The 14,220-nt window shown below is 40.3% G+C and overlaps 1 protein-coding gene and 1 long non-coding RNA gene across 2 annotated transcripts in view; one reads left to right on the top strand and one right to left on the bottom strand.

The window, feature by feature from the left end:
* Positions 1-3,946: 3,946 nt before the first annotated feature.
* LOC144249800 (uncharacterized) lies at positions 3,947-8,097 on the bottom strand. The gene is made up of 2 exons (XR_013342318.1): positions 7,906-8,097; positions 3,947-4,237 (listed from the first exon to the last, which is right to left on the bottom strand). It is a non-coding gene; the product is annotated as an uncharacterized LOC144249800 (long non-coding RNA).
* A 179-nt stretch (positions 8,098-8,276) lies between these two features.
* LOC144249817 (mitotic checkpoint serine/threonine-protein kinase BUB1-like) overlaps positions 8,277-14,220 on the top strand; it is a 48,988-nt gene continuing 43,044 nt past the window's right edge. Inside the window, 4 exon segments of the mRNA XM_077792023.1 lie at positions 8,277-8,347; positions 11,873-11,932; positions 12,036-12,174; positions 13,431-13,627. Coding sequence (XP_077648149.1) covers positions 8,322-8,347; positions 11,873-11,932; positions 12,036-12,174; positions 13,431-13,627 — 422 coding nt within the window. The 5' untranslated portion in view covers positions 8,277-8,321.

Below are 14,220 nucleotides of genomic sequence, written 5' to 3' on the forward strand. Positions count from 1 at the left end.
AGTAAGCTTCCCTGGGAAGAGACATTTTTCATGTGTCTCTAGTGAAATTAGAAGGATCATAAGAGAGCTCTCTGAACAACTATACACCAACACGATTGGTCACATGGATAAAATGGACAAATGCCTAGAAACCAACTAGCAAGGCTGACTCAAGAAAAAAAAATAAACAATCTGAATAAACTTACAAGTAAAAGGATTCAATCAATAATTTTTAAAAACTTTTCAACAAAGAAACACCCAAGACTAGATTGCTTCACAGCAGAATTCTACCAAACATTTAAAGAAGAATTATGCCAATCCTTAAACTCTCCGACATTCAGAAAAGAGTACTTCCCAACTCATTCTATGATGCCAGTATTCCCTGATACCAAAGCCAGATAAACACATCACAAAAATAAAAACTACCAACCAATAGCTCTAGAGAATATACAGACAAAAATCTTCAACAAAATACCAGAAAACTGAATTGAGCCTCATAGTAAAAGGACTATACACCATCACTAAGTGAAATTATCCCATGAATGCAAGAGAGAGTGAATGAATACACAACAGCAGCTCATGCAAATACATCGTTTTAATAGAATGCGGAAGAAACACATGATTATCCCAATCCATACAGAAAGAGAACTTACCTTTCATGATAAAAATCAAAACAAAATACTAAGCAAACTAGGAAATTTTCTCAATCCAATAAAGGGATATCTATCATCACACTTAATAATGAAAGACTGAAAGCTTTTCTCCTAAAATTAGGAACAAGACAAAGAGTCTGCTCTCACTACTGCTATTTAAAACTGCACTGGAATTTCTATTCAGAGCAATTAGGCAAGAAAAAGAAATGAAAGGCACCCAACTTGGAACAGAAGTAGTAAAACTTACTATTTTTAGATGACATGACCTCACATAAAGGAAACATTGGCGAGTCAACCACAAAACTATTAAGAGCTGATAAATTCAGTCAAGTTTCAGGTTACATGATCAATATATAAAAATCAATTGTATTTCTACACACTAGCAATGACTGATCAAGAAATGAAATTAAGAATGCAATTCCATTTACAATAGCATCAAAAAGAATATGATCCTTAGAAATAAATATAGCTAAGTAACAAGACTTGTTTACTGAAAACTATAAAATATTATTGAAAGAAATTAAAGACCTGAATATAGATACTCTGTGTTCTTGTTTGGAGACCAGTATTGATAAGATGGGAATATTCCTCAACTTGTTGTATATATTCAATGCAGTCACCATCAAAACAATGACTTTGTTTGTTTGTTTGGAGAAGTGGACAAGCTGATCCAAAATTCATGTGGTATTAGAAGAGAAGCAAAATAGCCAAAGCAACCTTGAAAAAGAACAAAGTTGGAGGACTCACACCCTGATCTCAAAATCTACTCCAAAGCTACAGTAACTAAAACAGCGTGGTATTGGCATAAAGATAGACATGTAGATCATGGAATGAGAGTCCAGAAATAAGCCCACATATTTGTGGTTAACTGATTTTCAAAAGGGAAATTAAATTGAGAAAGATGAGTCTTTTAACAAATGGTGCTGGGGTTTGACCCTACTCCCTAGAAAATAACCCCATTTGTGGGACTGGTGTCAGAAGCTCAGACTAGCAGGTACACCAAGGCCCAGCATGAGGAATCCAGGGAAGAGTACCTGTAAAGTGTGGCAGCTGCAAGTTCACCTGCAGGGACTAGAAGAGAATCCTGGGCTCAGAAAGGTAGGTTTCTAAGAGCAAGAAAGGGTTCCATGCTTATGCTGAAATATGCCATGAAGACCAAAGCAGGAGTCCAGTGCGGAATTTCAAATTGCATATAGTACAGGTGACTCCAGTTCAGATGAGCAACAGGGAACACTCACTCTGAGAGCAGAAGCACTTGGGAAATTATGTGCGGGGACCACTCGGGTTGCATGGAAATACACGTTTCTCCATGTGAGCTGTGCATCTCTAAGGTGACCTAACACACCCTCTGGCCAGGGCACCATTGAGCTGTGAGCCCTGTTCTGTTAATGGGGCTCAGCAGGACCTTCTCATCTTGCTTCCCAAATCACTTGCTTCAGGTCACGTTTTGCCTCTTTGCTGGCTCCTGGTTCCATCCTGTCTTGCACAATTGAAGCTTTGTCCCTTACTTCATAGTCTCAGCTCCTTGGCAAGTTCTTTGACTTGGACCCTCTCCTCCAGCTCAGTTTGTACCATGCATTTCCTGAAGTAAGTAAAGGCAGAGGCATGGGGGACATCAACAGGCCCAGACATAGGGGTGGGTGGGGAGGCAGAGGGTAAGAGTCTCTTCCATAACCCAGCCCCTCTCCTAGCTTAGGGGTTCCCAGCTGTATTTAGGAAGAGGGAAACACTAAAGGGAGGCAAGGTTTCAAAAACTATAACAGGATTAAAACCAGAGAAACATCCCACCATGTCTGAGTTTTCTTGATGATATGGGCTGCTCCACAAATTTCAGTGCAGCCAAGCATAATGAACACAATGAGTGGGCTCTGGTGCATCATTTCCACTTCTTCCCGGGGATGCTGATGCTGAGGTAGTTCAAGGAGTTATTCTGGGGGACCTTCTCTTGCTTGCTTTTGGGAACTTTATTACTGCTGCCTTTATTACTCTCCACCCCCACCCCTACTTGTTTTGCTCTTCCTCTGGCTTCTTTCTAATGCTGCACTTACTCAGAAAGTTTAGTAAGTGTTGAAAATTTCCATTTTCCTTCCCTATTTCTATTTTCTTCTTTACACACCTCTGTCCTTTTCCTAGTAAACCAACTATTTACAAAACTAATAACAATACCCTTTCTTATCTGTACCTCTGTTATATAATCATGTGGAAATATGCATTTTTCACCTTTGTTTTACAATATTGGAATTATTTTCCTGCCTCTGCCTCTTGCATTTTGGGCAGAACCGAACATAAGATCATCGCTGCAAACCAGACTCGATCCTTCTAGTGTGTGTAAGATTCCAGGTTGACTGCTTTGCAGCTCACACTGCTGTCCCGTGTCTGAGCACACGCCTCACTCCAGCGTTGGGCTGCTGGGCATTAGGCACTGGGTGTCCTCTACACACCCCTTATCCCCAACTGTGCTTCACCCCATGGCTTCTCTTCCTGGGAGTGAGCTGGGTAGGCTTGTCGTTGATAGATATTGATAGCACTTCCCAAAAGAACTGTAATCATTGTGAATTCCACTGGCAAGGGATGACTTGAGAGGGCCATTTTTCCCATGGGGGACCCTAGTTTTGCAGTACTCAGGCTGATGGGGCCTGATAAAAATGGATAAAAATGCTAGCCCATTAGGAGCTCACATAAAACCCTAAAAAGCATCAAGAATGATATTTAAACCAACACATACAAAAGTTACCTTGGGAATAAAGGGTTATTTACAAGAGCTCATCCCTGACCTCTTATGTTTGTAGACAAGAGGATTATGTTTATTCCATTCTTGTAGGCAGCTGACTAAACTCAAAAACTTAAAAGTTAAAATGAAACTCTAATTATAAAGAGTTTTTAAAAAATTTATCACAATTATAAATCTAAAATGGAACCCTCTTCCTATACTACATTCTATATTAAGAAAATCCAAGCTAGGACTGGGGTTGGGGTTCAGTGGCAGAGTGCTTGCCTGGCACACATCAGACACTGGGTTCAATCCTCTGCACTATATAAAAATAAATAAAATAAAGGTATTGTGTCTGTCTACAATTAAATATTTTTTTAAAAATTCCACGTGAAACAAAGGGAAAAATTCAATAATAAAATCAGTACGAAAGCTATTAATGTAATGATAGTAAAAACAAGTTAGTGTTGTATAATGGCATTAAACTGTATAAAATGACCTGGTTGGGTGGGGTAGAGTAGGGCGGAGGTACCCCAATGACTCAGGTGTATATAAAACAAAGTCAGAGTGGTTCTGAAACTCTTGTTTATCAAAGACAACCAGAAAGCATGTTAGGTTTATTAGTTCATTGCCACAAGGGAGACAGTTTGCTAAGGGGAACACATATCCTAAAGAAAGTGTCAGAAGGACTTACAAGATCTGGTCTTGTGTTTGGTGATTATGTGGGCAGGGATGTGGGGTTCAAGGATTGGGTGCTGCCAAGAGCAGGTACAATCCAGTGAGTGTTCTGCTGAGAACATTCAGTGCAGTTGCTCATGTTCAGCACGACAGCCCAGGTCAGCGGCCGGTGCCAGGCCAACTCTGGCTTGCCAGGAGCTGCTTTTTCTTCCTCCTGCTGAAGGTGATTTGACAGCTGTTAACTTCCATCAGATGTCCTACCTGTCAGACATCACCCCCTACCTCTGCTGGTTCAACTGGCATTTAGAGGGAAGAGAAACAGGCCAGATTGGGACATACGTTGGAGGTCAGTATTAGTTTGCTGGAGCAAACTACCCTAACAAAGCACCCTAGCCTGGGTGGCTTAAACAATAGTAATTTATTTTCTTATAGCTCTGGAGGCTCGAAGTCCAAGACCAAGATATCAGCAGGGTTGGTTCCTTCCAGGGACCACTAAGGATCTGTTCCAGGTCTCTGTCCCAGGCTGGCAGATGACCACCTTCTCCCTGCTTCTCCATACTGTCCTCCCTTTCAGGTGTCCGTGTTCAAATTTTCCCTTCTTATAAGATAGCATATTAAGAGGTACATTTTGAGGTGGCTGGGACTAGAACTTCTATATTTCAGTTTCAGAGGAGGGACACAATTCTCTCTAAAAGAGGGTTTACAAGAAAAGCTAATCCAAATAGAACAGGGCATTGTGTTTTCTGAAATCTCTTTTTTTCTTTTCCAAATGCCATGGAAGTCCAGAGAACACAGGACAGGCGGACACCATCTTCCAGCCCCCCAGCCTGCCCTCTACTGGGCTTGTAAGCAGGCCCTGTGGTTTTTGGCCTCTCATTAGCAATGTGACGGTCTCATAGCAATGTGATGGTCAAGGCTGTCTTCGGAAGAAAATGAAGAGCAGTCACCCACTAATGACCAAAGCAACTGTGGGTCAGTAGTTTGAAGTTAGCCAGAGTTACCCATTTATTTCCAGTGGTTTTTTAATTTCTTCTTCAACGTGACACAGTGTCAAGATCCATCTTTGGTCTGTATGTGGACAATGGGCACCACAGCCAGTGAGGGGCATCACAGCCCAGTGAGGGGACAGGTCTGGCACTGGGAACTTCCCATGGCACCCCCACAGGTAGAGACCTCCTGATGCAGGTGAACTTCAGCTCTGCCCAAGGTCCCACTCAGCACCAGAGATGGGGTGCCCTGCTATAGCTGCACAGCCCTCTGAAATGGGTGGAACCTGCCAAGATGCCAATCAAGCTGCTGACTATAAGACATCACATCACAAGGCAAGACTCCATCCCTGAAACCTTATCCCTGACTTTGATGTGCCCCTTAAATAAACCACAGGAGCCACCTTCTAGCTGTCCAGCTCCAGCTGCTGTGTGGACTGGACCTATCAAGGCTCCACCTTTTTGAAACTCTTTCCAACTTTGTCTTTTGTTCTTCAATAATTACTCTAGACTTCTATTTCTTAGATGGTGGATACCCTCCTTGGCAGGAAGAAGAGCCCCCTAACAAGGCACGGGCCACCTCCCCATAAAGGAGAACTGTGATTATAAGGAGACTGCTGTATACCTGAAAGGGCCTCCCCAGCACAAGTTTCCCATTTCAGTTCCCAAAGCCCCAGATTTTCCGAGGGCATATAACTATTCCTGAGGAGGCTTCATGGGAAGGAAAGTAATCTAACTAGTTAGGAGTGACATAGAGGGCATTTGGGACTGTACAGTAAGTAGTTTTTGTTTTGCTGCCACGAAGAAAGTCAGCCTGAGGACAAAACCAATAGAGGAAATAGAACTGAGAAAACTGAAGAGAAAGGGAGTTAAGAGTCCTGATCAAACTACCTGAAGCCCACCCACCAGTCAGAATTATTGTGTTATTAAGTAAGTTTATTGTGTTATTAAGTAAGTTTACTTTATGGTGAATAAATTATCTCAAGCTGGGTTTCTTGTTCCTTGAAACTAAAATATCTGGAAAGATTTATTAGTCTTTGAAATGCCACTGGTGTTCTTCCAAATATGTACCAATTACTGTATCATGACATAAATTAATGAAAAAGTTGAGGGATACTGATAAAAATGCACCATAGATTTTAGAAAAACCAAAGAGGCTAACAAAATGGGGAAAACTGATCTCTGTGGGTTCTGAGTGATTTCAAATTTTAATATCATCCAAACCTTCACCAAGCCAACTGGGTCTGAATAGGAAAATGTTTATTCAGTGATAGACATGCAGCTAGACTGAGAAAATAATGATAAGAGCAGAACAGAATGAAAGCTTGAAGTTTTTAAGAGGATACCACAGGAAATACTTAATACAAATACAAGAAATGATCATAAAGGGGGTCTACTACTTCTTGGAGAATTGATTTTTCCATCTCTTATTTCTTTTGGCCCTAGTCAGCTTTCCATTGCTATAATGAACTGCCTGAGATTATAAACTCATAAAGAGAAGAGGTTTATTTTGGCTCACAGATTTGAAGGTTCCAGTCCATGATCTATTGGCCCCATTGCTTTAGGCCTGTGGTGAAGCAGTACATCATAGTGGGAGCATCTTGTGGTGTAAAACTGAAGGGGAGGAAGGGACTGGGGTTTTACAGCCCCCCTAAGGATCTTCCACTCGACCCTGACTCTTAACAGTTCTAATGGCATCACTTTGGGGACCAAGAGTTTAACACGTGGACCTTTGGGGGATACCTACCCCAAACATAGCAGCCTCCAAGTGTCTCACATTTGGGTTCACCCAAATAAAAAGGCCAAATTATTATTTTCAATACTTACTCTGATTATGCTTTCAATGATCAGAAAGCCTCTCAGCAAGTCTCATCTCAAAGTGAAGACTTACATGAATGAAGGTCTCATTACCTCCCCACTTCTCTGACCTCCCCTGGCAGATACAGTCTGAATTCTCACCTGGCTCTTAATATACACATACACCACTTTTAGACATTTTCTTTGTATCTTCATGTCCCAGATAAAACCACTAGTTCCTTAATTTCAAGTTCTAAGGTTGTAATCAGGAATAAGTCTAATGGCACCTACTTCACGACAGATGGTGAATATCAGCATTTCCTGATTACTGAGCCACTATCAGATGCTTGAGTTGGTAGAATGAAAAATGTCTCAGTTCTAATGATGGTTAGTAGAAGACTAACCATTTAAAGACTTCAAAGTGAGCATTCTCTGAGTAATAAACTCCGTCAATCAGACACTTTATAGCTCCAAAATAATGGGTCTGCTGGAAGAAATTCCAGACTCAGTACCTGGATTTCCAGAAGCTGATATATATATATATATATATATATATATATATACATACATACATACACATATATATATATATATATATATATATATATATATATATTTTGGAATTTAACTTGAGAAGCCTAAGGGAGCTAGAACATTCACAAGACCTCTTTCTTAAAGGAAGGTAATCACATGAACAGTACTTTATATTCCACTTACATTGTCAAGTAGTCTTTGAACAACCTTGAGAGGTAGAGTGGTAAGTTATTAAAGATCAAGGGGCAGAGAAGATTAACTTTTTTCCACTCACTCTCAATTAAGGAACATCACATATTTTCTATTTCTTCTTGGATACCTGGACACTGATCATAGGATTTTATAATACCTGAGAACTCGGTCTCCAGAATGCCTAGACCTAACAAAAAACAAACAAACAAATAAAAAAGCTGAAAACTTCCTCCCTGGCATTCTGTAACCTCTCCAAAGCCCTCGTTCTCTCCTTTGCACCCAGCCTATTACATCAGCCAAGTCCAGAGGTCTCAAGGGTCCCAAACCACCACCTTCACATGCCATGCATAATTAACGCTGCCAACCAGAAAATTACCTAAAAGCATGCGTGCCCTTATGCTACAATTAGTAAACCAAGACCACTCAGGTTTTTCCAGTGCACAGCACTTTAGGATCCGCGAGGAGGCCTTCCTTGGCTGGGTCATTTGGTGCTTTCCTGACAGCCCGGGACGCGGGATGGAAAGTCGCCCCTACGAGGGGAGGCCTCCACCCCGACGGCTTCCTTTCCTTCAGCCGGCCGGAAGTGGGAAGGGGCCGCCGGCGCGCAGGGGGCAAAACTTGGTCTTCCGGAAACGGCCTCGGCGATTGGCCAGACCGTCTGCTGCCACAGCCAATGGCCAGGCGCTTTGCCAACGCTCGGCACCGCGACTGCGGCTGCGCGGGAGACTCAAATCGGCGGTGCTACTAGCTTTCGTTGTCTGTGGTCCTGCAGCCGGCCTGCGTCCTCTCGCCATGGATAACCCGGAAAATGTCTTTCAGTGAGTGTCCGGCTAGTGGAGTGTGGGCGCCGCGAGCTCATGATCCCCGACTCTGGGCCCCTGAGGGGGCTGGGACAGTTAGGGCTCTGGCCTTCCGCCCCTGGGCCCTCGGCAGGGACCTGCCTGCGTTCCTGGTTTGGGTCCCCCCTCGCCTCAAGGCTGCGGCCCACTTCCGAGTCACCGAGTAGAGGGTGGTCCCACTGAGACCCTGGCTACTCGAGATCTGCGGCCACGCCGACCGTTTAGGGGCATTGCGGCAGCTTGGGAGGCCCTTGGAGGTCTTGCTGTTCCTTAAGGAAACCTATCCGTGGGCATGGGGCGCCGCTGTGGGAGGAGTGTCCAGTCCACCAAAACCCGGCCCTGCGTGTCTTAAGTCACTCATTTAAAAATTACACTATAGAGGGAGAGAATTTACAATAGCTCTCTTACTCATAATCCCACTGCTCTTTTAAAAAGTATTTAGTACACAGCACTTAAATGAAAAAAGTGCCTTGCTTATTGTCGACTCATCTATTCCGTCCCGTCAACGGTTGACAAGTTCCCATAGCCTGTGTGACTTGCCCAGCCGGTGATTAAAAAAAACATTTGATACGGTTAAATCATATGTGGCAAAAGTAAAACGGATTAGTTTACCAGATATTTGGGGATCACAAGACCGAGGTTGTCAATATACTCAAAACAAAAATATTGTAAGACTTTTTCTTTGGAAGTCCTATACCTCTACCCCCATTTTTAAAGGGAAATCTGTATTTCAGCCCTTATTTTGACTTTCTAAAGACTAATTTGCTCTAATGAACGGGTTGATTTATTATTAGTGTATTTAAGCCATTTTCCTGGAGAATGTGGTTGGTGTGAACATGAATTACTTTGGGCAAAGGTTATGTTTATTACACATTTTGGAGGAAGAGTTCTGGCATTATAGGGATTTGTTCCTCTGTTATGAGGCATGAGAAAGATTCAAGTTTACAAATAATCATTTTTAAGGTTTAAAAATAGATAATATATTTGTATGGTTTTAGAAAGATTTGGAAAGTATTCACTGACAATTCCTGTACCTGTCTACTCTCACCCTATCATATGTATCCTTTGTTTATTTATTTATTAGTTTTTTCAAGTGATTCTTCTTAGACATATAAATACTTAATGTTATTACAGTGTATGTATATGTATGTATATGTATGTGTCTGTATGTGTACATTTCCTGCCTTCATCTCACATGAAATGTAGCAGAGCAACTCCGTTCTTTTTTTGCCTAAGATATCCTTGGAGATTTCTATCAATACATAGCACTCTTTTTTAAAAAAATTTTTTTAGACAACTGTTTAATATTGTATATGCCATAATTGATCCAAAAATCCTCAATGACAGACACTTGGGTTGCTGACAATATCTTGCTGTTACAAACAGTGTTGTAGTTAAAAAAAAAAAACAAACATGTACATAATGGCAATGGTATTTTGCATATACCCAGATGTATCAGTTTTCTAGATTCCTGAAAGTGTTTTTCCTGGATGAAGAGCAAATCCATCTGAGCAAGATTTGAGTGTGCCTGCTTCCATTTCTTACCTGTATACTTTTGTTGTGTTTAAAATTTTTGTTTGCAAAATCTATTGATTAAGTTGTATCTTATTGACAGTGAATTTCTCTTATGAGAGAGGTTTAACATCTTTTCAAGTTTAAGAGCCATTTGTATTTCTTTGTGAATTTGTATTTCTTTTTAATCCCTTTGCTCATTTAAAAAATTGGGTTTATAACTTTGCTTCTCAATTTTTAGAAGTCCTTTTGTTTTTTCAGTTTATCATTTCTCTTTTGACTTGGAAAGTTTTAAAAAATTTTGTTTATTTGACATGTAGAAGCATTTCATTACTATATAGTTGAACTTTTCTGGCTTTTCCTATCATGGCTTCTGGATTTTTAGTCTTAAGACACAATGATTTCATTTGTCTGTGGATGTGATAGCTAGAATACAGTATAGTTTAAGATTTTCTACTTTCTGAGGGTCCTTAATTGAGTGTGTGGTTTAAATTGACAATAAATAGATTAATAAGGGGAAAGGTATACAGATTTTATCCTGTGCAAGACCCTGGGAGCATCAAAATAAAAAACAGAAGGGAAATGAGGAGTTAAGGTGGACTTAGAGAAAAATCTATCTGTTTATCTTGCTAATATGAATTGATGCAAGTTTTTCTTAGAATAGTTTTTCAGAGCCATTTCTGCCTGCAATTCTCTGACTATCCACCTTGAAATATGTCAAAGAAGTATTTTGAGGTGGGTGTTCTTGTCTCTTACCAAAGTATTGCTTTAAAATCCCTTTTTCAAAAAAAAAATCTAATGATTTCTCAGATAGCAAACCTAGGAGACCTTCTCATCTTGACTCATACCCAGAACACAGTCCCATCAGGAAGTCCTTTCCTTGCCCTAAGAGAGGTGCCAGATTCCCCACATGTAGTCCAACTCACCACCAGTCACGGGGGTGTTTCAGTAGCTTCCTATCCCTACCATCTTCACATGGAGGAAGGAAGACTTTTAAAATGCAAATTAGAACTTCCCCAGCTTATCACACTAAAGCCACACTGGCTCACTTTCTGTTCCTGGAAGAGGCTGGTTCCTGAAGTTCTCTCAGCCTTGACCATTTTCTCCCAAGATAGCTCTGTGGCTTTCTGGTGGTATCCCGTCAGTGCCCTCAGAGGCAGGTCTTCCCTGACCACCCTACCTGAAAATAGTAACTCTTACCCCTTCTATTTGGTTTGTTTTTTCTTTTTTGTACTTAATGTAACCTGACACTATTTAATTTCTTTTTGCTTGTTTGCCCCACTAGCACCTGAACTGCCACAAGAGTTTTGCTTTGCTTGGTTGATTTTTTTTTTTTTTTTTCTTTTTAAGATGTGGTTGGGTATTTGGAAGTCAGGGAAATAGTTCTATGGGAATTCTAGTGACTGATTCATGAAAACTGCCAATCACCTTTTCTTCCTCAGGAACTTTGTGTTACGTTGGGGCCCAGGAAATGAACTCTATCTGGAGTGTCCAGTTGTGGAATCTTGTCTATCCACCTGCTGGCAAGCCCTTATTGGATCTTATTCCAACTCAGTCTCCACTGTGCTCCTGGAAAGCAAGAGAAGGGATCTGAGCAGGGTCTAGCTTATATCCCACTGTTAGGAGAAGGGGCAGCAAGTTTCCAGGCACTGACCCTCAGGGTGGTTAGCAACCCTGGGGACCAGGGACAGAAGCAGGAGACTCTGGGATAGAGCTAGGGATGAACTTTCCTCTGGAAAAATACTGACTGTTTTGAGTTTTTTGACCACCTCTGAGAGCTCTTTTAAATTTTATATAGCTTTTAGGTTGGTATTTAAGGTTTCTATTTTAAGGTATATAAATCACATATATATTATATAATATAATACAATATATAGATATATGATAAATATTTAATATAAACATAATATATGATATAAATCATATATAATTAAATATTTTGCTCTTATAAATTATTCATAATTTTCATGTGCATTCTTTTATTTGTTCTAGAATGTTTGAAGCCCATATGCAGAGCTACAAAGGAAATGACCCACTTGGTGAATGGGAAAGGTTAGCATTTGGATTTGGGGGGTAGGGGCATTGTTTTTGTTTTTTCCTTTAAACCAACTATATGTTGTACTATGGAAAGTTAACATTATCCATATTGTTCTAGCTATATGCAGTGGGTAGAAGAGAATTTTCCTGATAATAAAGACTACTTGATAATGCTACTAGAACATTTAATGAAGGAATTTTTAGTTACGAAGAGATACCACAATGACCCAAGATTCATCAATTATTGTTTAAAATTTGTGAGTATACTTTCATATCGATAATCAAATCTGTAATCATGTTGAACTTTTGTTTTTTGACCTATATTTTAAGATCTTTTAGACTGCCTTTTATTTTAATTCCTTGTTTCCAGTCATAAATTTTTAAAAGTTGGATTACTAGAGATGTGTATAGCCTTGGCTCTGTATAGTGAATCATTGATTCAGTTTTTAAATTCTCCTTTATTTCAAGTTTGCACATGTTCCAACATGGAATAGAAACCAAAAAGTAAAAGAGGGTTTGTTGGGTAGGAAATGTGATGAGCAGGAAACTCCCAGGTGCCAGGAGAGCTCTAGGGAGTAAACAGTGGGGAGCATTCTGGCTCTCAGAAACTACACTTAGTACTAAGGGGAGAATGAAGATTCAGGCCTGAAGATTGCATCTCTTCGACCTGGAAGTCAAAGGCTTGGAGATATAAAAAAATCACGAGTGGAGTGGATAAGGCAAACATGAATTCGTTCACTGAATTACAGAGTACTGGTTGGAGGCACCTATGGACATTGAGCAAGCTCAGAGCAAGACACAAGTAGTACTTCATGTGATGGGTTTTTATAGACTTACTGTCTAAAGAAATAGTTTGGGTAATTTTGGGGATATTGAATGTCAAGGAAAGGAATGATCCTAACTTAGGCTTGTGACCAGAGAACCATACACACCTTTGCCTACATAGTATATCCTCAAGCCTCCACAAATATAGAAAGGTGGAGGGCCAGCTAGATTCTGGGCTGGCCCAAATTAGCAGTTCTGTGTTTTATTTTATTTTTTTTTTAATTTATTTTGGTATTTATATATTTTTAAAATTTTTAGTTGACACATAATAATTGTTCACATTTATGGGATACAGTATCCATCACCTCATATATTTATCATTTCTTTGTGTTGGGAACATTCATTCATAAATGCCAGTTTGGCTCTGTCTCCTGCATGCACCCCTCTATTTTGAAATATTATTTGCCAACCATAGTTACCCTACTATGCTCTAAAACATTAGAAATTATTCTTCTTATCCAACTGCACCCCTGTAGCTCTTAACATTTTTTTTTAATATTTATTTTTTAGTTATTGGTGGACACAATGTCTTTATTTTACTTTATGTAGTGCTGAGGATGGAGCCCAGGGCCTCACACATGCTAGGCAAGCGCTCTACCTCTGAGCCACAGCCCCAGCCCAGCTCTTAACATCTTTCCTCCACCCTTGCCTCATTGTTCTTCTGTGCTTTTCTTCTGGGTTCCTGTAGGCTGAATACAACAGTGACCCACATCAGTTTTTTGAGTTTCTGTACAACCAGGGGATTGGAATCCAGTCATCTCCTCTGTACATTTCCTGGGCAGGGCATCTGGAAGCCCAGGGGGAGTTGCAGCAGGCCAGTGCTGTGTTTCGGAGAGGAATTCAAAACCAGGCTGAACCTCAAGAGCTCTTGCAACAGCAGTACAGGTAGTTTCTACGTACAGCTCCTCCTGGCATTTCCTACTTGGAGAGGAAATGTTTGCTTTTACATTGTATTGTTATCTATTTTATGGGGAAACCTTGTGGAAAATTTGGTCACTAAAGAGTAAAGAAAAGAAACTGCTCAGAAATGTTACCATTACCTACTTTCCATAATTATTACATTTGATCATGTTTTTTCTGTGCTAAGGACTTTTATAGGAGATTCGAATTAACTAAATAGTTTATCCCAATTATTACTATAAGTTCTCCAAAAGATTATTTCTTACAGAATCTTAGTAGATGATCTCACCTATGAAATTAAAAGTAATTCTTCAGTATCACCTAATTTTCAGTCTTTCCCCATGTAAAATGGTTTTGCTACCATTAGTTTGTTTGAATTAAGAGCAAAACAAGGTCTAGCATTTGGTTGTGGATCTCTTCTCTTTTTAGTATGCACTCTTGCTTGCATTACTCACCAATGTCAGGCTTAGGAATTGCATATAATTCCACAGAGTTGATGTGTAAAAATGCTGTGAGTGGCCCGTTTGAGATGTCCTCACAGAGCATGGACAGTAATGGATCTAGATACCTTTTGAATA

This window comes from Urocitellus parryii, chromosome 12 (assembly GCF_045843805.1).
Source record: "Urocitellus parryii isolate mUroPar1 chromosome 12, mUroPar1.hap1, whole genome shotgun sequence".
Lineage (NCBI taxonomy): Eukaryota > Metazoa > Chordata > Mammalia > Rodentia > Sciuridae > Urocitellus > Urocitellus parryii.